The following is a 25,564-nucleotide window of genomic DNA, read 5'->3' on the forward strand; positions in this document are numbered from 1 at the left end:
AAAACATGCCATCGTGAGCTGAAGTGAACACCGACGTCATCGGTCTTGTCCATGCTACGTCGACTGATCCGCTCAACAGTGCCAGTATTTTCCCTTCTTGTAACTTCGGTGGAGAAGCACTACCAGCTCATTAGGTGATCAGATTCTCTCATCACTAAACAGCATCATCGTCATCATCGTCACTATTCTCGTGCCGTACTTCAATTCCAGCAATTTAGGTCGTTTTGGTTCACTAATGCTGCTAATTACTATCCCCACCTCCCGCCAAGTACTCCATCAAACACCTGCGTTGACTTTCCCCACGTCCTCGAACCCTTAGGAAACTGCAAGAATAATACTGAGTACGCCCAGCACAATATTTGGAAAAGTTTGTTCGCGATATGCATGCCTGTGCTTGTCCCTCCGTGCTTGGTGACCCCTGGAAATCAGTTGCATCATTGTCATCATGAAGCTCCACTCCCCACCCTCATGCGTCCATTCCTTTTCGGTTTCCTCGTTGACATGGAATTCAACATCCTGCGGATTGTGGATGGCTTCGTAGCTGAGTTCTCAGGGGGCTCCTGACATGTATCCTTCTTCTTGGTCAAAGGAGTCTCGGGGCTAGGTGTTGACTTGGGTGTGCCCTTCATCTTGAACGTCTTGACACGTTTGACTGTTTCCTTACCATCGCGTGGGACACAAGGACTCCTTCGGTCATCAAGTGCCGGTCCATTTGATTTCGGCTTCTCGAGCCCAAGGCCCCCGTCACCCTTTTCCAGTCTCCTGTAATCGCTGTCCAACGGACGAATTTCCCTCTTGGCCGAAGCAGCAGCCGCTCTTGTGGCCTTAACGTTCACGAAGCTCGCACGTCTCCTCAATATCTGTTTTCGATTAAGATTCCTTCTCATAATCGAGCCTGGTCGGAAAAGAAGGTCTCCCATTGCTAGAGTCATGCCAGGATATGGAAGCGCATTCCGTGTGTAGACCGCCGAGATCACGCGTTCCAAACGGATTCGGTCTTGTCTTTTAGCAACGACCGTCGTCACGAACTCGTCTGGAAGCTCCTGAGAACGCTCTGTATCGCCATCCGCTGGGTTATGTTCCTCTAGGAGGTACGGGCAATGTGTCCTCTTGATAACTACAACAGGGTATTCCAATGGAGGTCGTGGTGCGCCTAATGTTTGCATGGATGGTCGCCGAGACAAAGGAAGCACCGTGCTATCAAGTGGGACCAAGTCCAAGGAAACAAATGCGTACCGTCGTGACCTCTCTATAATATCTCTTTGTACTTTGGTGGACGTTGCCGCACACTTGAGTGTCTCCGTTGTCCATTTCTTCTCCTCGCTTGCAGACGATGCGCTGAGCACCAGCTCATATCTCTTACCAGAGATATTGAATACCAGCTTCCAGGAGAACACACACTCGCAGCAGATGCCTACCGACTCATTAGTCTAAGAAGAGGGTGTGGTGAAAAGTCCAGTCACCTTCGCCATTATGCAAGGTGTCGATTTTGAGATCCGGGATGTGAAGACACATCAGCGCTTGAAGTCTTCGATTGTCGTCGTTCATGCTCGCAAAAAGAATGTGGCTGCTAAACAGAACACAGACCATGAAGCCGGCGGCGGCAGATTCTGTAGGGGAGGAATAGGTAACATGCAAGACACCGCAAAGTATCAGCGGTCCAAGCTGCTTGTATAGATCAAGGGTCTTGTTCTATTTTACAAAGACCTCCTTAGTAATCTTTTGGACATGAAAAGGACCCGTGGAGACATACCCCCTCTGAAAAGTCCAGCATATTCTGTAATTCCCTTGTCTTGAAGACCAGGTCTCTGTTTATGGGGTTGTTGTTGATTTGATTGACTTCTTGCACGACCTGTCGAACAGTTTCCAGAATCTGTCGAATGCCATCATGGGCGGATGGGTCATCTTGGATATGTGTCCAGCGGAGTAATTCCTCTAGTAGCAGAGGGTACTTGCACAGGCGTTGTACTGGCTATAGAGTCGTCAGTGCTTGTAAATCACCCGAGCGAACAATTCCTACCTTGATGAGAAGATCATCCAAGATCATAGACCTGTGCTCCTCGTGCGCCTGTCTATCGATGGAAGCCACGGATTTCGATAGTGCCTCAATACCCAAATCGAAGATCCGCCAATTCGGAACAGATGAACGAAGCAACTCAACATCAAAGGTGAGCAGGCCATAGCTACTGCAGAACAGCTTGTAGATCATGAAGTTCCTTGACTAAGGAATATGGCTATTAGAGAAAGAACCAAATAGTTAAGAGAGGAGACCTCACCAATCTTCCTACGGCTTGCGCAACCTCTAAAGCCTCTTTCGTCTCTGCGGCGAGGGCCCTTAGGCGTGAGTTTACCGATGCTTTGAAGCTTCGCGATCTTAGAGACCTTGAATGAAGTGCCCTAAAGCCCGATTCAAAGGCGCTAAAGTGCTTGTGAGCTGGTTGAGGCACTAAACTGTCGAACTCGGCTCCAGCAAGTTTGGAGATCGGTGTCAGCTTCCGAAGTTGAGCTAGAAAATCTTCGTGTATATCTCGAAGCTGTTGAACATTATAGTAGATCTCCGGCCTGACGGAGAAGATGAAAAGTGCCTGTAAGGTGTCAGCTCAACACCGTGTGGAGTCAGGTTAAAAGATGGGTAGGAAGTGAACGTATACATCAGCAAGTGCTTTCAAACCAAAGACGTAGTCACACTCGGTGCTAATCAGCTCTCGCAAAACGCGGCGCCTCTTGATCGCTCTGTTCTGGGCATCCTCATCGATGGATGAACTCAGAGCTGGCCTTATGCTCTCTAGCGACTCACGGAGGTCCGACCTGATGCTCCGATTTGTGGTACTTTGAGTAGTCCCTCTCGACCGCACAACACTTTGACTGGCAATGCTGATGGTTGTGGTCTTTACTGTCTCCAGGTGAGAGGAGTGATTTGACCAAGACTCCCACTTCTTCTCCTGAGCTTCGTGGGTCAGCGGCATTTCAGAACCGATGTATGGATCGGCTTGGGGGATTTCCATCCATCCTTCGACGTATCTTTGAGGATCGACAGGAGGAAAGCCTCTCCGCGATCGCAGACTGTTCACCCATCGTTTAAACGCTGTTACCGGATCTGAGCTTGCTGAAACGGCGTTGCCATTGTTTGGTCTTGTTTCGTGTCCTGACGTCTCCAGCACAAGCACCGGCGTCTCGGCGATGTCCTTGGATTCTTCCATGGCGGTAGATATGGCAACCAACGCAGTTTGACCTGGACCACTCTAGCTTAGTATAGAGATAAGTTGACCGGTGGCTGCTTGGATGTCAATCCTGACGGAAGCCACATTGGAAGGAAGCCACGACCAGCGCAGACGAGTAAGGAGGGGAAGTGTCGGAATATACCTTTGCCTCCAGGCGACAGAGAGACACAATGACATTATTTAAAGCCATTGCTCTTAGCACACCACTGCACGGCCCCGTTTCAGAATTATAGTTGAAGCTTCAGCGTAATCTGTGCTCCCCAATAATCATGCCTGTTAGTGCATAAACGTCACACCGGTGACTAAAAGCTTTTCACAGTGCAAGTTCAAGGGCATCCTATTAGTCGTGATACTGGCAGACAATTGGCTACAGAGTTGTCTAATCATGTAAGTAATGTAATGTGCATTGTACATGGTAGCAGACTGCAGACATTTAACTACTAGTTTAGTAGATGTTTTGATGTTGGCTTACCGAGAGGGGAAACTCCCCCAGATTGTCCCGCGGCGGCCAGACCCACCACCGTCATCTTCCCGACACTTCCAATTCTTGTCGCAAGAATCCATCCAGCACTCATCTTTCCTTCCGAAACAGTAAGGGAATATCCATGGACAACAACAATAATATCCATGCTCCTACAGTCGTCTCCGGACCTACGTCCGGAGAGGCTCCTGCTCGCGATCTGTCCAAGCTCGGTGTAGTCGATCTCATGCAAGAGAAAGAACGCATCGAAGCGGAACTCTCAGCTCTTAGCAGCGTGCTCAGCTCTGTAAGCACCATCGCATACCCCCTCTGTTCCCTCTTGCCCATAACCCGGTCACTAATCTACTCATCCATTATGCAGCACGGCGTTCACATGAATACCTCTTTGACGACGTTCGATGGCTACCCCCGAGACGACATAGATGTCGCCCAAAGTCAGTCTCCATCGCTTTGTCTACAGTCCTCATGCTAAGTAAGCTTTTCAATAGTACGTACCACCCGAGCGCGCATCATCAGACTACGAACGGATCATAAGGAAGTCATGTCGCTTCTCGAGAAGGGGATACATGATCATTTCGCGAGCCTGCAGCGTGCGCAGGCTACTGCGCCATCCGGAGGCAACACCAACAACACGCAAGCTGCACCGGCCAGTGCAGCCGCCAGTGACGCTGCAGGGAACGAAGCCGCCGGAGTTCCTTTTGCGAAAGTCAACAGTGTTGTCCCTGGAAGCCCTGCAGACCAAGCCGGTCTCAAGGCTGGCGATACTGTACGGAACTTTGGAAGTGTGAACTGGTTGAACCACGAACGCTTGTCGAAAGTTGCTCAGGTTGTCCAGCAAAACGAGGGGGTACGTTTCTTGTTCTGTGTCTCGTGTATCCGCCGCTGCTGTGACTAACCTGAAATTAGCGCCCCGTAGCGGTTATCGTCACCAGAAAGGATACAAACTCAGCCAACGATCTTGAGCTCAATCTGGCTCTCACTCCTCGCCGTGATTGGGGTGGCCGTGGTCTGTTAGGCTGTCATCTAGTTCCTCTATGATGGGAACAGGTTCATCATGAGTACTGGTATTACCATGCATGATTTATTTCGCCCCTATCATGATGCATGTGGTATGGTTTCATGACTTTCCTTTCTGTATTTGAGCAATTTCAAAGGTGCATCTATGGTGGCGTTTCAATCGATCTTCTTGAAAAGAGAACGGATTATGATGATTAAGTTAATGCAATCCTCCTTCTCGACGTTGCCGCATTGAGCAATGGTCTTCTCATCAATAGCATGAACCAGACGAGTTCAACATCGCCTTGTTTTGATATTTTACATTGAGTCCCTGGGTTTAGCGTTCGATTTACAGAACCTCGAAGGGAAGAAATGTGTGCTTTGTGATAGAAGCGAGCTAGGAAAGGAGGTGGAAAGCGCACTTGGCAGCTTTGCATCCAGTGGATGGAAACTTTGAAGTCCCGGAGATTGGCAACGGAAGCTATACAGAACGGCTATGCTGGGAGCATATGTACTGCTGAAACTTTGCATCCACAGAATGCAAACCTTGGAATTTTGAAGATTGAGAGGGGAAGCAATACAGAACGGCTATGTTGGTAGTATTTGTACTGTTAGAACTTTACATCCACTGGATGCAACCTTGAAGTTCCGCGGATGGAGAAGTGAAGCAATATCAAAATGGTTATGTTGGTGGTATCCGTACTGCTGTGCGTAGTGAACAGATTACTGTCGTCTGACCGCCTATCTGATTGACTTACGTATACTACAAGTATGCCATGCTTGCATCTGATTATGCTTTCGAATCGATTGGGCTTTGGCGGTGGGCGTAGAAATCGAAAGAACGGCGGGGCATGGCGGCCTGAGGCGGCGAGAAGGCACGTGAGTGGAGGCTTTGGTGACCGACTCGCGGCAACGGCAAAATTTCCATCACTGGGAGAAGAAACCATCCCACCCACTCACTCTTCTTGTTCCTCCTCCACTCCCGTTCTGTCGAACGTCTTTTCCAACTTTCCTCCTCCATCAGCTGTCGCATCGGCTCGACGACTTCTTGATTTTCGCACTCATTTTGCCTATACTTTGCTAAATCTCTCACATATCCTTCACCATGGCTGACCAGCAAGTACCAACCTTCAAGCTTGTCCTTGTCGGTGATGGTGGTACCGGAAAGGCAAGTATCATCTAATCCCCCTCCCTGCATTTCTTCTGCTTTCTTGTGATGTGATATATCGAATCATGGTTTCCCTTTTGGGCCGCTGTGAAATAATGCAGTTGTGCTACGGTGCCTTGTTTATCTCTGTGTTCCGACCAACCTCATCCTCAACCACCGACAGAAAAACTTGATTCCCTATCAGCCCGATGATGCGAGACGCCCATAGCTAACCGTCAACACTCTCTAGACCACCTTCGTCAAGCGCCACTTGACTGGCGAGTTCGAGAAGAAGTACATCGCGACTCTCGGTGTCGAAGTGCACCCTCTCCAATTCCACACCGTATGCCCCGCCAGCCAACCCCGCTTTGACCGGGTCTCGCCGTCTTTGTTCGGTATCTAGGACTAACCTCTTGTGAACAGAACTTGGGACACATCCAGTTCGACGTATGGGATACCGCTGGTCAGGAGAAGTTCGGTGGTCTCCGCGACGGTTACTACATCAACGGACAGTGCGGTATCATCATGTTCGATGTTACCTCCCGTATCACCTACAAGAATGTCCCCAACTGGCACCGTAAGTGCTCCCCCCCCCCCAACCCGAGCGCCTTCTATCCCAATGCCATGACTGACACTATCCCAGGTGATCTCGTCCGTGTCTGCGAGGGTATCCCCATCGTTCTCTGCGGTAACAAGGTCGATGTCAAGGAGCGCAAGGTCAAGGCCAAGACCATCACCTTCCACCGCAAGAAGAACCTCCAGTACTACGACATCTCCGCCAAATCCAACTACAACTTCGAGAAGCCCTTCCTCTGGCTCGCTCGCAAGTTGGTCGGCAACCCCCAGCTGGTGAGTCTATACTTCACACTCCGGTTGACGGTTCTCAACGGCGTGCGTACTAATGATTTACCAGGAATTCGTCGCCGCCCCCGCCCTCGCTCCCCCCGAGGTCGCTGTCAACCCCGATCTCATGAAGCAGTACCAGGACGAGATGGAGGCGGCCTCTGCCATGCCCCTGCCCGATGAGGATGACGCCGACTTGTAAGCGTGCGGTCCATGATAAGGCTCCGGGGATCTCCCCGGTAGATTTATTCTCATGGCTGTCGTGCTCACTCCCCGGGCACTGTCCGGGGTGCGGTGCGGTACCGTTTGCGAAATCTGGGAATCACGAATGCCACGATCGATCAGCAGTCAGGAGGCGGAGCAAAATTGGGCCGCGAGGAAGACAGGGTCGGAGCATGATTATGCATTTGCAATATTTACCACTAGTAGTCTAGACTCCTTATTATCTCTTTCAACACACAGTTCAAGTTTAACCTCTTTGCCACGGATGACGGACCTGCAGCAGCGAGAGAGCCAAACCAAAAGCTCTTTAAAAACGCGAAGTCGCACATAATAGGTACAAAAGTATGGCTGGATTTTGCTTCTTGGGCTTTGAGAGGGTGTATCTTCGAGTAGCGAACAACAAACAAACAAATAAATAAACATTCATCTTCAGAACTGATGGGTTATAAATGAGAGCATTCACGGGTATAGACCATATCCAGCAAGATATATATATACTCGGAGATTTTTGCGAATATACCTTCCGACCCGCGCTGCGCTCTTGGACCAGCAATTATTTCGTATAACAACACCACAACCTCTACCCAAACACCCGAGTCATCCACGAACGAACCCACGCAATCCACCAGGCCTACCGTTGTCACTCAGCGTAAACCACCTCCCGCACAAGAGGAGACCGTAAAACGAAAAGAGTGACGGTGACGTCACCGACACCCAGAGGCTGGGATATCTTAGCAGTTGGGTTGAAGATTTGAGACCCAACGACGGGGGAGTTAACCTTCGCTGGGGCCGGGCTAAGATGAGTGATGACCTTTTGCCTTTTACCTTTTACCCCTCAGCCAGCCAGCCAGCCATCTACCATTTATCCAGCCGAGGAAGCAAAGCAGCCAGCAGCCAGCAGCCAACAACCGGGCGGGCCATTGGCGAATGACCGCCTCCCCCTCGGCCTCCCTCTTGCCTCGAACTTCCAACAGAGTGAGTGCCTCCTGCCGGGCAATGATTGTTTTGTCAGACGTCACGTTGACCTACCACATCCCCCAACCCAGCCTTGAAAACATAGCATAGCGTCCTAGACAGTAACCGTAGACAGCACGACTAGACTATACACTAGTTACATCTGCTGAACACAGCCACACATACAGCCCCAACCGACCGACCATTGATTGATTGACCATCCCTTTACCTACCTAGGGTAGGTAGTGGGGAGTAAAAAAAATTGCAAGCAAAATGACAAGGATGGGATTCGAACCCATGCTCTTTCGAACTAGTGGTTTTCCACCTCCACAAGGAAGGGAATTCCTAAAACTAGCGCCTTAGACCACTCGGCCACCTTGCCTTTGCGTTAAAAATTGTTGGGCCGGGTTGTCGCTATTAGATCGGCAACAAGCTGGGGTGCGATTGGGGGGGGGGGGGGTGGGGGCTTTGTGGAAGGTGTAGTGTAGTGTACCTAGTACTTAGTGAAAGGGGAGTTGGGGGCTTTGGGATGTGGAGATGGATGGAGGGGTTGCTCTGGGACATAACATGCATCGTATGGTTGTTGAGGTACTCCGTACTGCCGGGATGGTGGGAGAGAGGTTAATTCGGATATTCGGGATTCAGGAATTGGATCGTGCCAGGCAATTTACTTTCTGTATGAGTGAGCTGCTACATCAGTCTGGGGGTGGATTGAATTGAAAGAGCCATCGAGCATGTCTTGGCCATAGCATGCATGGTATGGTAGTGCTGCTTGTGCTGCTAGTAAACGCAAAAACATACCAAGATCTACGAGTTTGCGCTACAGTCTTACCCCCCCCCTCAAACACCGAGATCGAAAGAGGCGCAAGAAAGCAACATCCATTTGCCTATTGCCCTAAACTAAGTTCCTGCATGTACTGTATGGCCTAATTCAACTAAATCACCAACCTCGATGCAGAGCGATCTAGATGCAGACTTTCCAACCCGTGTATATGAATCATGTCGTCAGGAGAGCGCGGCGCCAAATTGAAAAAGATTAAAGCAGCACGCGAAAAACACACGAGAAACCCAGGGTATCATTATGGTACTGATTGCGCCGGAAAAAAGTCAATGCCTGCAATCATGACTGAACAACAAGACAGTGTCTGCCGCATTAATGGATATTCTAAACAAAGTCCATTAGTATGAGCGCGCCCTTGGGATATACGGTGGTGAACTTACGAATAGATGGCGCAATTGTCGGGTATCCAATCGGGAAACATTCTTTGAGGCCTTCTCATCCAACGCTCCCTCGACAAGCTCGCGCTTCTGATCCTGAAGCTCAAGGATTCGGTCCTCAACCGTGCCCTTCACCACGATGCGATGGATCTGCACCGGGCGTGTTTGTCCAATACGATGAGCACGGTCGACGGCCTGCTCCTCCACGTAAGGATTCCAGAAAGGATCGAAGATGATCACTTGCGAGGCGGCGACAAGGTTCAAACCGGAGTTACCAGCTTTGAGGGATACCAGCATGACCTTGCAGTCGGGATTGTCGGTGAATTCTATGACAGACGCGTTTCTTTCTGCGGGTTTCATACTGCCGTCGTAGCGCCGATAGTCCCAGCCCTCACGCGCAATGGGAATCTCAAGCAGGTCAAGCAGAGAGGTGAACTGACTGAAAATGATGGTCTTTTCGCTGCTGTCATTGCTGCTGATGCCTCGGAGGATTTCCATCGTCTTCTCGATCTTGGCGCTCGGGATCCAGGTCTTTTCGAGACGGCGCAGATACTTGCGCTTAGCCTTTTGGTTCTTCTGGGCGTCTTTGCGGAGCTGGGCAAGGGTCTTGGTCTTCTGTGGCTTCTTGCCCTTCGATCTGCGTGTCCTGGATCCACCGTAGTCCTCATCGTCATCAGCGATGAACCGAGACAGGCTGTCGTCATCACTATCATCATCACTATCATCATCACTGTCATCATCACTGTCATCCCCACTCGCCGCCCCATCTGTTGGCTGAGGAACCTCCTCATCTCCTTCCGTGGAATCGGGGCAGTGCACCTTCTTGAACGAAATGTGATCCGTAATCTTCTTGGGGTCAACTTTACCGCGGCAGTTGGGGCATTTGATCTCATTGGCGCCATCCACTCCGTTTCTGACTGCAACTGCAGGGTCTGAGATTCTTGAGAAACATTCGGCACAAGTTCCATGACCGCACGGAAAGAAAATCACCGGATTCTCAACAGCATCAATACAGATTGGGCATTCGAGGTCGTCATTGTTCTTCAAGCGAGTAACAACCTCATCGCTAAGAGCTTTAGCATTTGCGACAAGGTCCAACTCATCTGATGTCACAGGAGTTTCAATACTGAAATCTTTGATCAAATGCGGATGACAACACGCCTGTCGGAGTCGGAGGAGCAACACAAGGATGCTAGAGTAATTGCGCCCCATGGTGCCCTCTTGAATGTACCGGTTGACCTGAAGTTGAGTGCGGGTTTCGAGGGCTTTGTAGAACTCATCCTCTTCCTCGCTGAAGACAGCATGCAACCTCTCGGACACCTTAGGCGGTAGCTGGAGGATGGGTTTACCGTCAATCTTGGAAGTCTTGGTGCGCCGTAGAAGAACTGCTTTGAGTAGAACCTGTAGTGCCTGCATTGTCTTCTCGCGGCCAGCGGGACTACCCTTCAGGGGATTTGTGAAAGTCTTGGAGATCAAAGTCAGTCGTCGGTCATCAGCAGAAGAAGCAATACGAGTCACACTCACGCGTTGGAATTTCTCATGATTGGAATATGGCGCGATCCGCAGAAACTTTAAAAGCGACTGCAGTTCATCCACTGAATTCATCATCGGGGTACCGGTCATGCACCACCGATACGTGGATTGAAGATTGCAGCACGCCATGGCAGATTTCGTTTTCCTATTCTTGATACACTGGGCTTCGTCGATAATGACCCGATACCATTTGGCGAGGGGACTCAGACATGGTAAGTTCTTCATGAGGCCCATGCCCAGATCTGAGTCATGTTTCTTGATCTCCTCGGCCTTCTCTAGCTTCTTGAACTCGGCTGCCAGAGTACCGAAAGTAGTGAGGACCACATCGTACTTCTTCAGATCTTTGAAAGTCGTAGTCCGCTTGTCGCCGTGTAGGACATGAATCGAAAGCTGATGCTTTTCAGGCCTGAGAATCCTCTGTATCTCTCTCTTCCACTGATGAATCAGTGCAACAGGAGCGATAACCAGCGTAGACTTGCGCTCAGGGTCGGTGGATGGCCGTGACACCATAAGAGCAATGGCTTGAATGGTCTTTCCAAGGCCCATGTCGTCAGCAAGAATTCCACCTCTATTTTCCCCTTCCTCCATCGACTTCATCCACGCGAGACCGAGTTTCTGATGTTCCAGGAGTGTGAATCTGAGCGCCTCGGGGGTCCCCTCGCGATTCTCCTTGGAAATATCAGAGTCGGGTCTGATAGACTCTAGGAGCTTCATGATGTCCTCTTTAGTCTGCTTTGGATCCTCTGCATACCCGTAGAGATCACTGCGCACGGTCTTGATTAGCAAAGCTCCTTCAAAGTCAATGGAATGTGCTCACTTCATGTAATCCAGAGCTGAATCGTAGCCGCCAGGACCCATAAACGAGAAATCCGACGAACCGAATATGATTCGGCTTGCCTGAGATACGGTGCTTGACATATCACCGAGCATACTAGAGCCGGAGTTCAGTCGTGCCATGGTACTGGGCAGGACTCTAGGCCCGAATCGAGAACTAGGTGGACCCAAGCCGCTGGGACCGGCTGCAAGTCCATTCAGATAGGGAGAGTAGGCGCTTCGAGAATCATTTGAACTACTCGAAACCATCTTGCCATTGATCCATGTTTCGGAACGATTATTGAAGCGGTCATTGGATACCTGGCGACCCTTTCTTGGTGAGGGCGGGGGACGGAAAAGATTGGGTTTGAAATCCTGGCCGTCAATTTCGGCGATGTCGCTATCATCGCTGTCCGGTAGCGTGACAACTTTCGACTCTCGATAGCCATCATAGTGAGGCGCAGCAGCTGGCAGGCGCTTTGAAGGCTGAGGTCCCTCGGGAAAGCTGCCTGGAATGGGCAATGCAGAGGTCCCGTTATGCCCAGGCCTGTTATGAGCTGGAGCTGTGACAGAGGGCCTAGGAACAGTAGGAGGCGAGGGGCTCCGAGCCCACGCCGAGTGCGGCGTGATACTGTCGTTTTGCGCAAGCCGGCGCGCCAATTCTGCGTCGCGACGTTCCTGTTCCTTTTGCGCCTTGAGCCACTGCTCTGCTCGTCGATTCTCTTCCTGCATTGCACGGAAGCTGTCCAGACCTAGCATCCTGAGCAGCTCGTCATTGCCATCGTCCAGCCCCTCAACGGATTCATCCTCCGCCGAGCGACGACTGGGAATAGAGTCAGGGCTCAGGCGGCGACGAACCCGTTTCCGCTGCTCTCGCCTGATTGGCGCCTCCAGGTCATCCGAGTCATCATCGTCTTCATCTTCCATAGAAGATGTGGACAGTTGACGTTTGCGACTGGTTCGATTGAAAGGGGAGGTGGGGATAGAGCGGGCAGAACGTCCAACACTGTGCGAAGAGGACGTAGGATTGTCAAGAGGGAAGGCTGGGACGCCGTCAAGATAAGTTCTTGACCTACTAGAGCTCCGCGTGGGGGACGGAGATGAATTGGCTGTTCTGCCGACAGGCTCCCCGCGTAGCACCGCCAGTCGCGTCTGTAGGCCCTCAATGACATCTAGGATCTCTAGTCTGTCTTGCTCTGCGTCGGGGCATTCTTCTTCCAGACTTTGCAGGATGACATGTTGAAGCTCAAGATCTTCTAGGACCTCCCGGATCGCCTCGTCGTTGTTGCGTGAAGCCATGGTTGCTGGTTCTGGCGAAAGCCGACACGGCACACGCGCGGGCAGGGCCGGTCGAGACCACGACCGACCAAAGGCGGCGAAACTGCTAGCAGCTGAACAACTTGGAGAGTGCTTGATGCTGAGACAGAGATAGAAGCAGAAGACGAGGGTATTCCAGATAATACAAGGCAGAGAAAATACAAGTTCCAAGGGTGGTTGTGTTTAAGTAGATTAAGTTGAGGTTGTAAGTAGGTAGTAAGTTAGTACGGGTTAAAGTAAGGCGGTTGGAGAAGTGGAGTGGAGAGCGTCAAAATTGTGAGGGTGAGGGTGAGGGTGAGGATCTCTTGGCAACACGCCCTGCGATCAGAATGACGCCTGCCCCGCGGTGAATATTTTCCAGCACGGTCAATTCCGGTCCAGACAGTGACCTTGACCACAATGGATGGGGGAAGTCAAGCAGAGAGCTGAGGTGGAGATAACACGTAGGTAGTGAATTATTTGAGTTGACGGGAAAGGGACAATTGGCTCTCCTGGTGGCAATCTTTGGCGGGTTTTTTTTTTGTTTGCTTCCGCCTTTCAGGTTTCCCTTTATGTATGGATGGATGGATTGTATTGCAGTGTTTTATTTTTGTTTTTCTTTCCCCCCTAAGGCTCCGCTGTGTTAAAAACGTGATCTATCAACTTGATATATACTCACCATCCACTCACTTGTGAGCTGTTAAGCCAATGATTCATGGCTTCTGCATGGAGCATGACCATGCCAGATGGCCTGTGGCTTGACTACAGGTCTATGATTCGAGTGAGGTGGGGTCAGCCACCGAGGATTGTGGCTGGAGAGTAGAAAAGTCCAGCACCAGCCACATCCGGGGGTTAGCGCGCAGATCATGGATGTAAACTATAATTTAACGGGCGTCAACGCCTGCCGTCACCACAAGCATTCCTTCCACTATACTCTTTGCACGATCCTTCCCCCGACTGATTTCTCGAGACGCTCAAGTATGTTATTGGAGACGAAGATTGTACGGCGAAGATTGATGACGAAGAATAAAAAGGACTTCCATGCATAAGCATTCTGTTCTGTACGTGCCGAAGGTTTGGAACATGGGGGACACAAGACAGACCGTTAGGTGAGAGGTATTGCTAGGTGGCAGATTTCCTTCTTCTGGTGTAGGCAATATAGGCTCCACACAACGCCTGGGGCACTTTTCATCTCAGTAGCTGAGGTCCAGCGGCATGGTCGCAATAGCAAATGCAAAAGAGTGGGCCTGGCTCATATCTCCCCAGGAGCATCTCAACAGAGATGCCGCAAGTGTCACTGTTTAGACTCGACGGCTATCAGACAAGAGAGACAATGAGCCAATGAGTGGCCAGTAGACGAACACGGCTGCTACAGATTAAAGCTTGGTACAGCTAGGCACACCCCCAAGCAATGCTTCAGGTTGTTTTCATGAACATCGTGACAAGCAGGCGACTCTCTTGCAAAGCGGATTGAGAGCTGCTATGGGTCAAAGTATGGATGGTTCCAGCGCCTTCCAGATCACATAAGACTGGTAGGCCTATGTCTGATTTCGATCTTGCAGCTCAAGCCTGGATTTGATATCTGATCGAGTTTGCCAGGGACCAGTCTGCGAGGTGTAAAAGAGCTTGTTTGGGCGTCGGGGGCGCGTCCTCCTAGATGTCCTTCGGCATCGTCATGTTTCAGACTCGGAAGAACGTACCTCATTGGAGACGAATCTGCATCTCGAATTGATTGGTCATAGTCGAGTCCGTGATTCTTTTTGCTTGAGATAAATCTAGCTGCCAAGTTGTCTGTAGAACTCGGTTCCCTTGAGCGTGATCGTGGAGACGGTCCTGTGGAGTAGCTCCTCGTTGTTTGGCTGTCATTTGCATGAACTGATATCTGGGGAGAAAGCATTTGGCAGTACCCCATAAAATCCAACAAAAACAGTGTCAGGTCTGTTGCTGCGGCCGTGTTCTTCCCTTATCTTATATTAGTCGTACCTGAATATCACGAGAGATAGGGGTTTTCAGCTCCACGTCCCCACAAGGCTGGGAAACCCCCTCATTAGGCCGGTAGCTGTGAATCTCCTTCACTGGTAGCCCTGGCTCATGGTGAGACGAGGCACTGTCATTGGCTGGATGTTTTTGATATCAAAAATCATATATTCAGTCCTCGTGGTCTGTGAGCCAATGAGAGAGCCATATCAGGAATAGAGGCTATTAAGCGTCTCAGAATAATTTTGATAAGCCCTGCTCTGACAAAGAAGTTATATCGGAACTGAGAGAAGCCGATATCCTGAAAATTGTAACTGTGTGAGAAAATATCAGAGTATGGGTTATAAAAGATCCTTCTCTTGATCCTTTGAACTCGCCTTCTTCTTCCACCACACCCTCTGTTCTTCGTTCGTTGACTCTCAAAGCCGTTTGAAAACAACAACAAACACAACAACAACGAACACGATGTTGCTCGAGACCAAGTCCTCTACCATACTTGGCTTGGGAATGGTGATATTCATCACCTGCCTCATCGCCAAGCTTTTCGAAAGGTCCCCTGTTCCTGAAGGGATCCCCTGGATTCTGAGCAAGAAGGGATTCTTTGGTCGAGCCACTGAGCGCTTTATCGGTGTCAACCCCATCGCCTTCATCAAGGACGGATATGAAAAGGTTCCTCCCTGACCCTGAGACAAAGGACAGCATCTGTGAGCGATATCTAGGCTGACTTGTGTTCTTTCGCCTCTTAGTACTCCAAGAACAACAAACCATTTGTGATGCCTAGCGTGAACGAGGGTGACGAGGTCTTGCTTCCCATCAAGGAATCAAACACCATTCTCTTTGCCAAGGAGACCGAGTTCAGTTTTAAGGCCCATATCCTGGACTTCTTTCAGCTCAAATACACAAGTTGGCCCCTTGCCTTCGCCGAGAAGTACGACTTCTATGTCAAACTTATCAGCAAGGATCTATCTGAGACCCTGAAGACCCCGTCTGTTGCCGCGTCTCTGGCTGAGGAGGCTCGTGCCTGTCTGTCCGAGCACTGGGGCGAAGACACCGAGAATTGGGTGCAAGTTCCTCTGTATTCGTTCATGGAAAAGACTGCCGGCCGAATGATCAATGTGCTCGCAATTGGACCTGGCAACAGTGGTGACAAGGCTCTTCTGGCGGCCCTGACACACTGCTCGAATGCTATCGTCTTCGGTGCGAATGTCATTAAAGCCTTTCCAGCTTTCCTCCATCCGTAAGTGTGCCCTATCCCACCATTGCATGTCTTCGCAGAAGTCCTAACTCCTTCAAAAGAGTCGTCGGTCCTCTCGTCGGACTGGTCAACCGATACTATGAGAGAGTGTTCCATGCTCGTCTGAAGCCCATTATCGAGAAGAAGATTCAGGACCAGAAGGAGGCTTCTAACCCCGAGGTTCTGAAGCAGACTCTCAAGAAGAAAGTAAGATGCCCACCGTGTGTCTTTGGTTTCCATCTCCTGACATAATCCAGGGATCCCTGTTGGACCTGCTCATCCAGTCCGGTATGCGAAGCAAATGGCCCATGGAGCTCACTACCATGTGGCTAGCGTATCGTATTTTCATGATCAACTTCCCTGGTGTGCACACCAGTGGCGTCTCAGCGACCAGCGTCCTTCTGGATATTCTCAGTTATTCCGATGAGAACCTGATTGGCCTCCTTCGTGACGAAATGCATTCCATCTCCTCGGACGGTTCTTGGACTGCTGAAGATCTTAAAAAGGCTGCTCGGCTTGAGAGTGCTGTGAAGGAAAGTCTTCGTCTGAATGGTATCAATGCCGTCTCTCCTACTCGAAAGGTAAGCATTTGCCACTTCATAATTCTGTGTTGCTCGTGCCCCCCTTCACTGATCGATTTGGCAACACTAACCATCACCTTGGCATTCACCAGGTCGTGGCTCCCAATGGCGTCGAACTTGGTAACGGAATTCACCTCCCATTTGGGACTAAGGTCGGCATCCCGCAGTACGCGCTGCACCGCGACAATGATCTCTACCCCTCCCCAGATCAGTACAACCCTTTCCGCTTCTATGTACCCCACATCCCAACCGAGGAGAGACGCAACGATTTGATCACTGCAACCAGCGATACCTATGTGGTCTTCGGACATGGTCGTCGCCAGTGTCCTGGACGCTGGATCTTTGCCCACATCTTCAAAGTTCTGACGGCCGAGATGCTGCTCAAATATGACATCCGGCCCATGCAGACACGCCCCAAGATCCACAGTAAGTAGGATTTCATATCATATTCATGGCCACATGGTGCTGACAAGACCTCGCTAGGATGGGGGCGATTCCAGCTTCCGCCAGTGACCACCAAGCTCACTGTGCGTCGCAAGAAGGACGCCGTTGTTTGAAGTCCGTGTGAGGCTTGAGCCTGTGTAAGCTCCCTGTTCTCTAGAAAATGACATGTTTTATCCGGTTTTTGGAGTGAGGATGGTGCTGACTCTTGTGAGAGGAAACGAAGCTGTGCAAGAAGTGTTCAAAAAATGTGCCATCGATAAAGTGAGGAAAAGCACTTGGGTACCATCTCTGTCTGTCACCTTAGAAAATTGTTGTCTTGGTCTTGTATTTTTGTATTCTTGTACGGGGACAATGTCCGCTTCTTGGGATGTGGGCTGGCCCCAGATGTCTTGTAAAGAGGAACTGTGATCCAGAACGAAGCATAATTCAGCAAGTCACAAAATGATGTTTAACCATATCGATTTGAAGTAACAGTGAGCGGAGGTTGAAGATCGATTTAAGCACATATGCACGTATACACATAGTCTTAGTAGTATATCTTCAATGCAAAATCTTTGTCGCGGGGCAAGTCCTCGTCGCAACGACCAGAGTTTAAGACAGTGATGAAGGCCTACAGGCCTACAGCTGCTAATCATCTATGCCTTGGTTGATAAGCGTGCTCTAACAACTCCTTGCGGTGTACAGTACAGTAGTGATGTAGTTAGCATAGTACACTGCCATGTGTAGCTACCCGATGAAACCTGACATCGTCATACAGAATGAGAACAAAGATGCCATTTACCTTATACTGCGTGAGATACTTTTAGTATCGATGCTTGACTAAAGGAGTAAGAATTGGATAATGCTGAGGAAACATTACCCGACCTGCACCACCTGAAAAATAGGATAGTCAGAGTAAGGTTCCATCAGTAACGAAACACTACTGACTGCTGTACTGCTGCGGTGTAATGAAGGTGCAGGTGACGGAAGAATCACAGGATTCTCCAGCCTCGGCCCACCGCCGGTCCCCCGCGACCGCCTCCATTATTTCACATGCGCCGTCCGCCGAATACTCCGGGGTAGCTCGCCTGAATCCTGCAATCCTGAATTCTGAATCCCCGGGTCGGACTTTATTAATACACCCTTTGATCCTCATCACTGAGTTCTTTGAACTTTCCGATCCTCCTTCGATAATTCTACGGTCCTTTCAGTACCCTTTGGCATTCCTCAAGGAAATAACTCCCACCTCTGTTATCAACCGCCAACATGAGTCTCAAGAACGGTACGCCGGTTTCAGATCCCAGCAACGAACATTATATTTCTGTCTTGTCGTAGCTAACGCGAATGACGCTTTTGCAGACGCTTTTCCCTCCTCCGCCGCATTCGACGTGATCAACGCTGCCCTGCAGTCGGACGCCGGCGAGCGCAAAGACGCCATTGAGAAGGCCAAGGCCGTGGTTTCCTTCAACCTCAAAAACTCCGAGGGTAAAGAGGAGAGCTGGTACCTAGATCTCAAGGACAAGGGTGTCGTGGGAAAGGGGGCCGCCCCCCAGGGTGGAAAGGCTGACGGTAAGTACCTCGCTGGTCTCAGGGTCTGTACCACCGAATGCTGTCGGGATTCTAATCTGATGGCGATAGTCACTCTCTCGCTTTCTGATGAGGACTTCAGCTCCCTTGTTAGCGGTAAGGCCAACGCTCAGCGCTTATTCATGGGTGGTAAGCTCAAGATCAAGGGCAACATCATGAAGGCGACCAAGATGGAGCCTGTATTGAAGAAGGCCCAGAGCAAGGCCAAGCTATAGATACCCTTTTGGATTTCTGGATCAGTTTTTCGTCTCACGCGCGTTCTCTGCCCTTCCTGTATAGCTATTTCCAACAGAGATTGATAGGTCAACTTAAGAATCTAGAAAGACTTGCATACTCAGGATAACTGATATGGTGAGCGCGACAGCCCGTTATCCCTTCTTGAATGAAGGGCCGGGATTCTACTGTAGAGTATGTTCTGGATATGGTGTCTCAACATCGGAGGCAGACAGGGATAGTGAAATCGGCAATCCCCTTGTCTAAACGGGAAAAGACTCATGCACCATGTACGTCCGACGGTCGGGGGCTATGGATATAGTTGAGATGATTGCTTATGATGTTGCCAGTATACCGTCCGCGGAGCAGGTAGCGCTGCCTACATGGGTCGAATATATACAATTTCTTTTTGTGCGCAGCATCTGGAAAAAAGGGTGTAAGACAACCATTTATGTCAGACATGAAGGGGAAGCACCTGGAACCAAAAAGCGAGACATCTCCTCCTGCTAGTATTCCGAGGTGAGGAAGGAGACGTGCCACTTGGCTGTCAGCTGCACTGCATTGTTCATGTTCTTGCCATGGAAACAAGGAGGGAGGATGTGGTGCATGACCCCGTAATCTTACATGCCTTCCTGCCGCTCTGCTCTTGCAGGGTAATGGGGACGTAACAATACATGACCTAGTTAACTAGTTAAGTTTACCGGGAGCGGATGACACACGGACTGGGGAGAACAAGAACAAGGACAAGGTGATCAAAGAAACTCTTTCTGGCTTCCCTCAGTGAACATGAATAACCTAGTAAATGGTCCCTAAGTAGATTCATTTTAGTTGCAAGGCACCAGGGGAGCTTGTGTACATCGACAATATTAGCCTTCTACAGCCTAGCAACGGTCGCAACGTGCAAATATTCAACTACTGGAGAGACCTCTTGCTTGTTATTATGTCATGCTCCTCTGATGTTGCCTTGCGTGTGCTCACGTGACAGTAATTTTTTCTGCCAGCGTCTTCCTTCCTGCCCGCAAGAGTCGCGAGCCCGCAAAGTAAAGGCTAAAAAAACCACAACTCCATCCCCTCCCGCAGGCAGAGCACATCGAAACGGAGGCGCCTTTCATCGATTTCCTATACTCAGTCTGCGAGGCCTGTTGCTCTGCCTCTAGTCTCTTCGCATCCGTCTCGTTCCCCCGTCTTCTCCCCTCGCTTGTCTTCGCGCGCTGCGCTCCTCATCACCCCGGATACGGAACAAGAACGAGCGTGCGACCTGCTCCCTCACATTATTTTAGCCGGCCTTCGTCGGTACTTCGAGGAATTCGTAAGCAGTGATTGAAGTAGTCACTACGCGATTGCCCGAGATTGCCGCGTTCGCCGAATCTCTAACAGAGTCAACCACCCATACCAACCCTCTTAACCCTCGTGTGCACTCCACCCGCTGTGTCGCGCACAGAACGATTGCAGGTGTACTCCCCGACCTTTCGAGCTTAACGCACTCGGAAATAGTCGGCGCTGGATTAGAGAAAGCTTTCAGTTTCAGAAGACACCGCGCGCTCGGAAATTGCCGTCAATCGTGCATAAGAGCCAGCCTTTTAAGGAGAGGCTCCATTGAACGCTGCTTTGTTCACATCGCAGCTGAAGACGTCGCAATAGTTGGATAATACATGTCTAAAAGAAGCGCCCAGGGTGGCCAAGGGGGTAGCTCTGATGATCGAATGGCCGATTTCAACATGAACAACACACCGGAAGAAAAGCCACAGCGGGCAACTGCCGCGCAGCTGGCGGCCAGAAAGTAAGTGATTGTAGACCGACCTTTGCGGAGCCTCTCATGCATGAATTTTATTTCTCCCTGCAGCCTCGACGTGCCCTGCGACGGAGTAACACGTCGAATTAACCTTGTGTTCTTCCTCCCTTGCGTGTTTTCTTTTTTCCCTCCTACTCCCCCATCGTCCCATCTCTTGATCTCATGTTTCACTGCCATTCTTCCTCTCATATTCGTCACATATCGTCCTTTACACGTTTTTGACAGACGTAAACCTTGACTGACACGCTTCTCAGAATTCGACCCATGCGCTCTAGACGCCAAACACCCGCAGGCAACGCGAGTGCACCTGCCCCGACGTTTGGTGGCGCCTTCAATTCCATCGACTCCAACACAGCATCCTCCCCAATGGCGAGCTCGCAACCCCCATCTACGGGATTCACATTTGGACAGAACCAAAGTTTTCCGGGTGCGAACTCGACGCCTAGCCAGTCCACGCAAAGTGGTTCGACCCCCTTCTCTTTTGGTGCAAGCACCACAAGTAGTGCAGCGCCGTCTTCTTTCAGCTTCTCATCATCATTCGGTGGCCCTCAAGCAAACAATCCTTTCGCAAGCATGAACACCGCCAGTAATAGTCAGCAGCCATCTCAGCAGCCGTCTCAGCAGTCAGGAGGTTTCTCAGGGTTCCCAGGCTCTATCTTTAGCGCTCCTCCAGCTGGCAACCAGTCTGCCGCTCAGCAACAGCAACCCTTGCCTTCTGGCTCACTTTTCGGAGCCGGTGGCGCACAGAGTAACACCGGAGGTCTTTTCGGCGCAAGCAACAGTGCTGGTTCCTCTACGCAAAACGGAACTGCAACCCCTACCACAACCAATATTTTCGGTCAGAGCACTACCGCTTCTGCACCTTCCAATGGCATATTTGGCCAATCCAGTGCAGCCAAGCCCTCCATCTTTGGCCAGCCGAATTCATTTGGAGGATCGGACTCAATGCATACCTCTCCAGACGCTAAATCAGTCACCAGCCAGAAGTCATCTTTCCCTAGTTCAACTGTGGGTTCAACGTCTAGCTCGCCGGCTCCCTCCAAGGACGACAGCACCAAGAACGACAGCAAGCCACTTTTTGGCGGCGCTTTCACTGGCGCATCGACGTCGTCTAGCGAATCCCCAGCGAAGTTTTTGTTTGGAGCCAAGCCGACCGAGCAGACTCCTGCTTCTGCCCCTATTTTTGGCGCCACTCCCACTCAAACCACGGCCGCTTCTACAGCTTCGAAGCCAGCACCAGCGCCTGCTGCTACGAACCCTCCGTTCTCTGGCCTGTTCGGCGCTGCGCCTTCAGCTAGTCCGGCAACTCCCTTCCAAAACCCTTTCCAGTCTTCAAACCTTTTCTCAGGTGCACCTTCCAGCACACAGAAGCCATCCGAAGAGAAGAAGGATCAGGAGCCGAAACCTGCAGATAAACCGAAGAACCCGTTTCAATTCAATTCGTCGACGACTACGGCGCCCTCATTGTTTTCGAGTGCTGGCGCCAGCTCCCCAGCTCCGGCTTCTTCGACTGAATCTTCTCAACCCTCATCAACCGGAAACCTTTTCGCGCCGAAGACGACAGCATCTTCAGACCAAGAAAAGCCAAAGGCGGCAGTATCAAATCCTTTCGGTAATCTGTTCAATGCACCGAAGCCTGCGACCTCGAACGAGCCGGTGCCTGAGCAAAAGCCAGCACCCGCAAACCCCTTTGGCAATATATTCTCCCCCAAGCCCACCGAGACACCTAAATCCAGTCAAGCCGAGAAGCCAGCCAATCCCCCGGCGCTTTTCTCATCTCCTGCCGCAGCTACCTCGCCCTCTAATCCTAGTATCTTCACTCCGAAGCCGGCAGCCCCAACTCCCGCCGCGGCACCTCAAAGTCTGTTCAAGGTCAACGGAGAGAAGCCAGCCGCGCCAGCTACAGGCAGTCAGTTGTCCAAGCCCTCCAACTTTAAGGATCTGGGATCTCCCAAGGTTGCAGGAGCTGTGGATAACGACGTCAAGGCTGACGTCGAAACGGTTCATCGTCTTCGTACGTTGAATGAATGCTTCAAGCGCGAGGTGGCCAATGCCGACCCATCTGGCAAGGACTTTGATGCAATCCTGCAGTTCTATCTGCGGGTTCGTGATACCATTGGAATGCCTGTTGCCACTAAGCGCAAGGCCGCAGACGATCTTCCCAATGGCGTTGTATCCAAGAAGGTGAAATCCGGTACTCCCATCGATGCAGATATTCCCAACAAAGCTGCTACACCCAGTGTTGGGAATACATTTGGGACAGCTCAGGATGTGTCTCCCAGCAGCAAAAAAAGAAGATCGATTGACGATGGCGAAGTTAATGGCACCCCTAAACGTGTCAACGGCGATTCGACCACTGCCAACATCTTCGCACAGTCATTTTCCAAATCGAAGACCACTGAGTCCGACGATGGGTCAATCCACAAGGAAACCCCTTCGAAACCATCCACTCCAACAGCCAAGCCTGCGTTGTTCTCTTCGACACCGGCGACGGAGCCAGCCAAGCCACAACTGTCATTTTCGAGTTCAATCACGCAAGGTTCGACCTCTACCTCGCTATTCTCATCCTCAATGTCAAGTGCGGCAACAACATCCAGTGCGTCCAGCGGAACCGCACCAAAGAATCCCTTTGTCCTCAAGCCTCTGGGCAACCAGGAAAATGGAACCTCTACAAGCTCCATGCCCGCTCCCCCCAAGTTCAGTGCCCCAGCTGGCGGTAACTTTTTCGCCCAATTCAAGGCCCAGTCTGAGAAGGATGCCGAGAAAGAGAAGGCTAAGCGCAAAGCAGAGGACTTCGATTCCGACGAGGAGGATGAAGCTGAGTGGGAGCGCAAAGATGCTGAACAACAGCGCAAGAAACAAGAAGAGCATGCCGCTCGAGGCAAGAAGCATGCTAAATTTGTCCCTGGCAAAGGATTTGTTTTCGAGGACGAGGCTAATGAGCCCGAGAAGACCGGAGAAGGTGCTGTTGCAGCTACCTCTGGTGCTTCTGTCTTTGACAACCAAGAAAAGTCTGCACTTAAGTCCAGCAACATCTTTGGACATCTGTCAGCTACTCCCTCTGAAGCCGATGACAATGTCGATGACGAGGACAATAACACAGAAGCGGCATCAGACGTAGGGGATGATCAGGAGGACGCGGCGAAGACTTCGACCAGTGACTTTGCCTCTAACGCCGCAGATTCTCCTGCACTCAGCAGCGAGGACGGTGACTTTGCGAAGGCCCTTCAGAAGTCGAAGCCGACCAGCGGTACGGATGCAGCATCGGGTAGCCGAAGCTTATTCGACCGTGTCTCCGAACCTAAGCGTCAAGCCGATGAAGAACAGAAGAACCCTGTTTCTACACTATTTGGCTCCTCAAAATTCTCCTCATCCCTCAACACGCCAGTTTCGTCCACACAAAGTGGCACATCTGACTCCGAGAAGTCTGCACTCAAGCCTGCGACAAGCAATCTTTTCGGATCCGCAAATACCGGATCCAGCATTTTTAGTTCTGCTGGCTCTAGCCCAGGCGGCGCAACTCCATCCATCTTTTCGAAGCCGTCTGGAGACAATACCTGGAAACCTGACTCTCCTATCAAGTTCGCAGCAAGCCCTTCTGCTTCGGGATCTGCAACCCCGGCGGCATCTGAAGCCCCTAAACCATTTTCTTCTCTCTTCGGTGCCCCGTCATCTTTGAACAAGGCTGGGTCTGGCAGTACACAACCTTCGACTGGCTTTTCTTTTGGGAATCCGTCCCTCCAGGCGCCCTCCGTGCTAGGTTCGTCAGCTCTTGGGTCGGCTACGACTAGCCGCCAGTCCACCCCTGGTGTCGCTTCCGACACTGGAGCGGAAGAGTCCGGTGATGGAGATGCAGCGGAAAACCTACCCCAGGCCGATCTCCGCACTGGAGCCGGAGAAGAGGACGAAGATGTTGTTCTGGAGAACCGAGCTCGCGCAATGAAGCATAACAAAGCCGATAGCTCCTGGGAGAGTCAGGGTGTTGGATTCATCCGCGTCTTGAAGCATCGGACCACCTCCCGAGGTCGCATTCTTGTCAGAGCCGACCCGAGCGGAAATGTTGTACTCAACACATACCTTGTCGACGCTATCTCATACAAAGCATCCGGCAACAGTGTCCAATTTATGGTCCCCCAAGCCGAAGGACCGCCGGTCTTGTGGGCCCTACGGGTTAAGACGAAGGACGATGCAGAACGTCTCAGCAAGGCGATGGAGGAGACTAAATCTTAGTTTTGCATTGGAGCACTACTAACGAATTGTGTCCACACAAACGTACTTGGACACACTTTTCATGATCGGGCCGGCGGCGTAAGGTGCGAGCGAATGTACTTTGGTTTGTTTTTGAAACTCTTTCTCTTTGCCCAAGCGTTCAAGGCATTCCCCCCCTTGTAACAAGCGAATCCAAGCGAATCTTGAGCAACACAGGTTCGACTCTGGTCTATCTGAATCAAGATGGATGCCTGGTTGCCGCACTCCAAAAAAAAAACATTGCTTTGATCACTGCGACTTACGAACGAAAGAGAGGGTTAGTTTCGAAAGTCATTTGAGTTGAACAGGGGTTCTTGGCGGTGTTTATCTGATCTTCCATACTTTCAGCCGCCTTACTGTGATCTTTTTTCGTGATCCGTATCCATTCCACGGATACTGAGTCTTGCTTCTTCGATATCTACTTTTCCTCCTCTTCACCGTTTCTTGTCCATGCTTTCTTGTCTTCGATGAGAGGGAAACATCTTCTTGCCTCGTCCCCATGGCTTCAAGGCAAATTTGTATTTACAAAATTCTTTCCCCCCCCCCCCCACCCCCCCCCCATCTGCATCTCTCGAGTTGACCGCAACTGCATCATCGGGAATAGCGTTCTTTGTTGTGTCTTTTTCTTGTCTTTGTCTGTCCAATCAGGAGGGAGCAGGCGCATTCTAGCATAGCGAGTGTCTCTGTGGATTTGCAAGGCAAGAAATCCTCTTTTTTTCAAACCTGCCGTGCCATTCCATTCTTGAAAACGGGATCTTGTTTTCTGTTCATAAGGAGATCGATCT

The 25,564-nt window shown here is 50.8% G+C and overlaps 7 protein-coding genes and 1 non-coding gene across 8 annotated transcripts; 5 read left to right on the top strand and 3 right to left on the bottom strand.

Moving 5' to 3' along the window:
* Positions 1-114: 114 nt before the first annotated feature.
* Positions 115-3,200, bottom strand: BO86DRAFT_407859 (putative Rho guanyl nucleotide exchange factor; the record flags this gene model as incomplete). The annotated part of the gene is made up of 6 exons (XM_025674308.1): positions 115-1,414; positions 1,464-1,692; positions 1,754-1,972; positions 2,021-2,221; positions 2,289-2,585; positions 2,652-3,200. The coding sequence occupies 6 exons, from the start codon at positions 3,198-3,200 to the stop codon at positions 444-446; spliced, it is 2,466 nt and encodes an 821-aa protein (XP_025530309.1). The 3' UTR covers positions 115-443.
* A 626-nt stretch (positions 3,201-3,826) lies between these two features.
* BO86DRAFT_307328 (putative 26S proteasome non-ATPase regulatory subunit Nas2) lies at positions 3,827-4,740 on the top strand (the record flags this gene model as incomplete). The annotated part of the gene is made up of 4 exons (XM_025667730.1): positions 3,827-3,988; positions 4,064-4,136; positions 4,191-4,549; positions 4,609-4,740. 4 exons carry the CDS (start codon positions 3,827-3,829, stop codon positions 4,738-4,740), a joined length of 726 nt encoding a protein of 241 aa, XP_025530310.1.
* A 1,063-nt stretch (positions 4,741-5,803) lies between these two features.
* Positions 5,804-7,343, top strand: BO86DRAFT_446401 (Ran family GTP-binding nuclear protein; the record flags this gene model as incomplete). The annotated part of the gene is made up of 5 exons (XM_025676515.1): positions 5,804-5,866; positions 6,096-6,188; positions 6,269-6,422; positions 6,489-6,694; positions 6,759-7,343. The coding sequence occupies 5 exons, from the start codon at positions 5,804-5,806 to the stop codon at positions 6,888-6,890; spliced, it is 648 nt and encodes a 215-aa protein (XP_025530311.1). The 3' UTR covers positions 6,891-7,343.
* A 795-nt stretch (positions 7,344-8,138) lies between these two features.
* Positions 8,139-8,246, bottom strand: BO86DRAFT_t91. Its single transcript has one exon. It is a non-coding gene; the product is annotated as a tRNA-Leu (tRNA).
* Positions 8,247-8,749: 503 nt separating this feature from the next.
* BO86DRAFT_333450 (uncharacterized protein) lies at positions 8,750-13,196 on the bottom strand. Its single transcript, XM_025668810.1, has 4 exons — positions 11,433-13,196; positions 10,607-11,378; positions 9,086-10,546; positions 8,750-9,029 (listed from the first exon to the last, which is right to left on the bottom strand). Exons 1-4 carry the CDS (start codon positions 12,725-12,727, stop codon positions 9,018-9,020), a joined length of 3,540 nt encoding a protein of 1,179 aa, XP_025530312.1. The 5' UTR covers positions 12,728-13,196; the 3' UTR covers positions 8,750-9,017.
* Positions 13,197-15,166: 1,970 nt separating this feature from the next.
* BO86DRAFT_377168 (cytochrome P450) lies at positions 15,167-17,073 on the top strand (the record flags this gene model as incomplete). The annotated part of the gene is made up of 6 exons (XM_025670577.1): positions 15,167-15,370; positions 15,448-15,938; positions 15,977-16,142; positions 16,193-16,516; positions 16,609-16,942; positions 17,000-17,073. The coding sequence occupies 6 exons, from the start codon at positions 15,167-15,169 to the stop codon at positions 17,071-17,073; spliced, it is 1,593 nt and encodes a 530-aa protein (XP_025530313.1).
* A 938-nt stretch (positions 17,074-18,011) lies between these two features.
* On the top strand, positions 18,012-18,888 carry BO86DRAFT_356884 (SCP2 sterol-binding domain-containing protein). The gene is made up of 3 exons (XM_025669684.1): positions 18,012-18,221; positions 18,299-18,508; positions 18,578-18,888. The coding sequence occupies exons 1-3, from the start codon at positions 18,206-18,208 to the stop codon at positions 18,739-18,741; spliced, it is 390 nt and encodes a 129-aa protein (XP_025530314.1). The 5' UTR covers positions 18,012-18,205; the 3' UTR covers positions 18,742-18,888.
* Positions 18,889-20,457: 1,569 nt separating this feature from the next.
* On the top strand, positions 20,458-24,761 carry BO86DRAFT_307116 (RanBP1 domain protein; the record flags this gene model as incomplete). The annotated part of the gene is made up of 3 exons (XM_025667720.1): positions 20,458-20,519; positions 20,786-23,739; positions 23,794-24,761. The coding sequence occupies 3 exons, from the start codon at positions 20,458-20,460 to the stop codon at positions 24,759-24,761; spliced, it is 3,984 nt and encodes a 1,327-aa protein (XP_025530315.1).
* Between the last annotated feature and the right edge of the window lie 803 nt (positions 24,762-25,564).

This window comes from Aspergillus japonicus (genome assembly GCF_003184785.1).
Source record: "Aspergillus japonicus CBS 114.51 unplaced genomic scaffold BO86scaffold_9, whole genome shotgun sequence".
Classification (NCBI taxonomy): Eukaryota; Fungi; Ascomycota; class Eurotiomycetes; order Eurotiales; family Aspergillaceae; genus Aspergillus; species Aspergillus japonicus.